Consider the following 5,172-nt stretch of genomic DNA (forward strand, 5'->3'; position numbering starts at 1 on the left):
CTGGGGGGAGGGTGCTGGGGGAGGATGATGGGGGGAGGATGCAGGGGAAGGATGCAGGGGGAGGATGCTGGGGGCCCCAAATCCCCTGGCATTTCAATAAACACAGGATGCTGTGACCATCAGGCCCTCAGCCAGTGTAGCCACCCCCTCTCCCATGCTGTAGCCTGAGGGGATTCAGACGGAGGAAATCCGGACAGCGATCTGAGATAATTAAGATGCATATCAAAGGAGTGATTTCAAAGAGACCAGACTTGCATCTTTCCTTATGTAGAAAAACGAAAAATCCTTGGTCTGTTGTCGTTCGGTCGCTCAGTCCTGTCCGACTCTTTGCCGCCCCATGGACTGCAGCACACCAGCCTCCCCCGTCCTTCACTATCACAGAGAGTTTGCTTATTCAGGTCCGCTGAGTTGGTGATACTATCTAACCGTCTCATCCTTTGTCGCCCTTTTCTCCTTTGGCCTTCAATCTTTCCCAGAATCAGGGGCTATTCCAATGAGTCGGCTTGTCACATCACGTGGCCAAAGTATTGGCGCTTCAGCTTCATCCTTGCGATGAAGATTCAGCGTTATCTCCTTTAGGATGAACCGGCTGATCTCCTGGCTGTCTAAGGGACTCTCAAGAGTCCTTCCTAGCATCACAATTCGAAAGCATCAGTTCTTCAGTGCTCAGCCTTTTTTTGGTCCAACGCTCACATCCATGCATGACTACTGGAAAAACCATAACTTTGACTATACAGACCTTTTCAGGAAGTGATGTCTCTGCTTTTAATACTCTGTCTAGGTTCATCATAGCTTTCCTTCCAAGCATCTTTTAATTTCATGGCTGCAGTCACGGTCCGCCATGATTTTGGAGCCCAAGAAAATAAAATCTGTCACTGCTTCCACTTTTTGCCCTTCTACTTGCCATGCTCTACTGTCCATGGAATTCTCCACACAAGAGTGCTGGAGTGGGCAGCCATTTCATTCTGCAGGGGATTGTCCTCACCCACGGATCGAACCTGGGTCTCTTGCGCTGCAGTCTTTACCGTTTGAGCCGCCGGAGCCCAGGCTCCGTGATTTTGGAGCCCAAGAAGAGAAAATCTCTCACCGCTTCCCCTTTTCCGCCATCTATTTGCCATGAAGTGATGGGACCAGGTGCCATGATCTTACTTTTTTGAATGTTGAGTTTTAAGCCAACTTTTTCACTCTCTTTCACCAAGAGGCTCCTCTTTGCTTTCTGCCATTAAAGTGGTGTCATCTTCATATCTGAGGTTGTTGATATTTCTCCCGGCAATCTTGATTCCAGCTTGTGCTTCATCCAGCCCAGCATTTCGCATGATGTACTCTGTACAGAAGTTAATAAGCAGGGTGACAGCATACAGCCTTGATGTACTCCTTTCCCAATATGGAACCAGTCTGTTGTTCCATGTCTGGTTCTAACTCTTGCTTCTTGACTTGCATACAGATTTCTCAGGAGGCAGAGATGGTGAGATGGTCTGGTATTTCCACCTCTTGAAGAATTTTCCAAGTTTTTTGTTATCCACACAAATGCTTTACCACTGTCAATGAAGCAGAAGTAGATGTTTTTCTGGAATTCCCTTGCTTTTTCTATGATCCAACAAATGCTGGCAATTTGATCTCTTGGTTCCTCTGCTTTTTCTAAATCTAGTTTGGACATCTGGACATCACGTACAGCTAAAGCCTAGCTTGAAGGATTTTGGGCACTCCCTTATTAGCATGTGAAATGAGCACAACTATTCAGTAGTTTGAGCATTCTTTGGCATTGCCTTTCTTTGGGATTGGAATGAAAACTAACCTTTTCCAGTCCTGTGGCCACGGCTGTTTTCCAAATTTGCTGGCATATTGAGTGCAGCACTTTAAGAGCATCACCTTTTAGGATTTGAAATAGCTCAGCTGGAACTTCATCACCTCCACTAGCTTGGATCATAGTGATGCTTCCTAAGGCACCTTGACTTCACACTCCAGGATGTCTGGCTCTAGGTGAGTGACCACAGCATTGTGGTCATCTGGGTCATTAAGACCTTTTTTGTATAATTCTCGCCACCTCTTCTTGATCTCCTCTGCTTCTGTCAGGTCCATATTCTTATTGTGCTTTATCGTGCCCACCCTTGCATCCTTGTCCCCTTGATATCTCTAGTTTTCATGAAGAGATCTCTATTCTTTCCCGTTCCACTGTTTTCCTCTATTTCTGTGCACTGATCACTGAGGAAGGCTTTCTTATCTCTCCTCGCTGTTCTCTGGAACTCTGCCTTCAGTTGGGTCAGTTGGGTCTTCTCTTCCACCCTTGCCTTTCACTTCTCTTCTTTTCTCAGCTATTTGTAAGGCCTCCTCAGACAGCCACTTTGCCTTTTTGCATTTCTTTTCCTTTGGGACAGTTTTGGTCAGCACCTCCTGTTCAAGGTCACGAACCTCCATCCATAGCTCTTCAGGCACTCTGTCTATCAGATGTAATCCCTTGAATCTATTTGTCACTTCCACTATGTAATCATAAGGGATTTGAATTAGGTCATACCTGAGCGGCCTAGTGGTTTTTCCCACTTTCTTCAATTTAAGTCTGAATGTTGCAATAAGGAGTTGATGATCTGAGCCATGGTCAGCTCCAGGTCTTATTTTTGCTGACTGTTAGAGAACTTCTCCATCTTCGGCTGCCAAGAATATAATCAATCTGATTTTGGTATCGACCATCTGGTGATGTCCATGTGTGGAGTCATCTCTTGTGTTGTTGAAAGAGGGTGTTTCTACAACCTGTGTGTTCTCTTGACAAAACTCTGTTAGCCTTTGCCCTGCTTCGTTTTGTATTCAAGGTCAGAGTTGCCTGTTAATCCAGGTATCTCTTGATTTCCCACTTTTGCGGTCCAATCCTCTATGATGAAAAAGGCATCTTTATTTGGTGTTAGTTCTAGAAGGTCTTGTAAGTCTTCATAGAACCGTTCAACTTCAGCTTCTTCAGTGTTACTGGTTGGGGCATATATCTGAATTACGGTGATGTTGAATGACCTGCCTTGGAAATGAACCGAGATCATTCTGTCGTTTCTGAGACTGCACCCGAGTACTGCATTTCGGACTACTGTTGACTATGAGGGCTACTCCATTTCTTCTAAGGGATTCTTGCCCACAGTAGTAGAGAGAATGGTCATCTGAGTTAAATTCGCCGATTCTGGTCCATTTTAGTTCACTGATTCCTAAGACGTCAGTGTCCTCTCTTGCCATCTCCTGCTTGACCACATCCACCTCGCGTGGACCTAACGTTCCACGCTCCTAGGCGATATTGTTCTTTACAGCACTGGAGTTTCACCACGAGACGCACCCACAGCTGGGCATCGTTTCTGCTTTGGCCCAGCCTCTTCATGAGTAAACGGCCTTCCATTTTTCCCTAGTAGCATACTGGACACCTTGCGGCCTGGGGGCCTCATCTTCTGGGGTCGTATCTTTTTGCCTTTTCATACTGTTCGTGGGGTTCTCAAGGCAAGAATCCTGGAGCGGTTTACTACCCCCTCCTCCAGGTAACCATGTTTAGTCAGAACTCTGCACCGTAAGTTGTTTGTCTACATGGCCTGGCTCATAGAGGTTCTTTGAGTTACACAAGTCCCTTTGCCTTGACAAGGCTGTGATCCATGAAGAAAAAGCACTAAAATCTTTAGTTTGAGATGTCTGTTTTTGTGATTATCAGTAATCTTTTGTTGTTCATCTACTTTTTCTCTATCTATCCCCCAAACCAAAACTGGTGTATATCCTGTTGTTGTTAAGTCTCTGAGTCCGACTCTTTGCAGCCCCATGGACTACAGCCCTCCAGGTTCCTCTGTCCATGGAATTTCTGAGGCAAGAGTACTGGAGTGGATTGCCGTTTCCTTCTCCGGCTAACCTTCCCGACTCAGGGATTGAACCTGCACCTCCCGCGTTGCGGGTGGATTCTTTCCTGCTGAGCCACCAGGGAAGCCCAAGGCTCCTTTCCTGACCTCTTTGGAACAAGTCCCTCAGAGGTATCTGAAAGGCTGCCATGCTAGGCTAAGTGAGTCTGCCAAATAGAACATAATACTCGACTTTTAGGCTGTGCAAATTTTTTTCAGTTGACACTTGCCTCAGGGAATGCTTCCGGAGCACTTGAGTTGGGAGACTCGAGGACTGGATTGGGGGTGGGGGGGTGCATTAGGGCATTGGTGTGGTGTGGGGTTAGCTGTGGATTCTCGGAGGTGCCTGGAGGACTCCCGCTGTCACTGGGTTTGCAGCGGAGCAGGGGAGCTGGGCTGAAGACACATAAAGCAGATGGGACGATCAAGGCAGAGCCCAGAGGGCCCAGGGGAGGAGAGGTGGCTGAGAGGGCTGGGGGTGGGGGGCCCTGTGGGCCGGGTCTTTTGGCTCCTCCCACTCTAAGCCCCAGCAGCATTCCCCAGGTCAGGCTTGGATGAGAAGTTAATTGTGGGGCCCCCCAACCCAGGATGAGGACTTGTGGTTTGGAGGTGTGGTCCCCTCTACCTGTGAGCTAGGCAGCCTTAGATTCTGGAGGCTAGGGATGGGCAGGGTTCTCTTTGGTAGGGGGGCTTCCCTGGTGGCTCAGAGGGTCAAGAATCTGCCTAAAATGCAGAAGACCTGGGTTCAATCCCTGCACCGGGAGGATCCCCTGGAGAAGGAAATGGCAACCCACCCCAGTATTCTTGCCTGGGGAATCCATGGACAGAGGACCCTGGAGGGCTACAGTCCATGGGGTCGGGGTCGCAAAGAGGCAGACAGGCCTAGCTTTCTCCCCACCCCCACCCCCATGGTCTCCCCGCAGGGGAGATGCAGGAGAGTGGAGGGTTGGTGGAGGGCATTCCTTGAATGACAAAGGTGCGACTTAGAGAAAGCAGTCCAGATCCTGAGGACAGGGAGTCCCCTCCCTCGGCATGGGGCTCAGCCCTTGCTAGGTATGCCAGCCTAGAGGGGGTGCGTGCCCGGCACCGACCCTCCCCTGCAGGCTCAAGGTTCCCTCCCCTCGTGGGCACCGTGGCGTCAGGGCAAAGGCGGTTTCCTTTGGGATGTGGTCGCCACGGGAGGGTGGCCGTCTTGGACCCAGGTCGGAACCACAGGCGGTCCCACTGCGGCTGCCCCTGGGATGCGTGGCCGGCGGACAGCGGATGAAGGGGCAGCGGCACGCGTGCCCGTGCGTGGCTGTGCCCGTGGCGTCCGCCCTATAGA

General features: G+C 49.7%; 1 protein-coding gene across 1 annotated transcript in view; it reads right to left on the bottom strand.

The window, feature by feature from the left end:
• The window catches only part of LOC104985686, a 47,409-nt gene that overhangs the window by 36,152 nt on the left and 6,085 nt on the right, over positions 1-5,172 (bottom strand). The window contains exon 9 of the mRNA XM_010835966.1: positions 4,980-5,165. Within this exon, the coding sequence (XP_010834268.1) occupies positions 4,980-5,165 (186 nt within the window). The remainder of the gene's footprint in view (positions 1-4,979; positions 5,166-5,172) is intronic.

The sequence above is a fragment of the Bison bison genome, unplaced genomic scaffold (assembly GCF_000754665.1).
Source record: "Bison bison bison isolate TAMUID 2011002044 unplaced genomic scaffold, Bison_UMD1.0 scf7180017845595, whole genome shotgun sequence".
Taxonomy (NCBI): domain Eukaryota; kingdom Metazoa; phylum Chordata; class Mammalia; order Artiodactyla; family Bovidae; genus Bison; species Bison bison.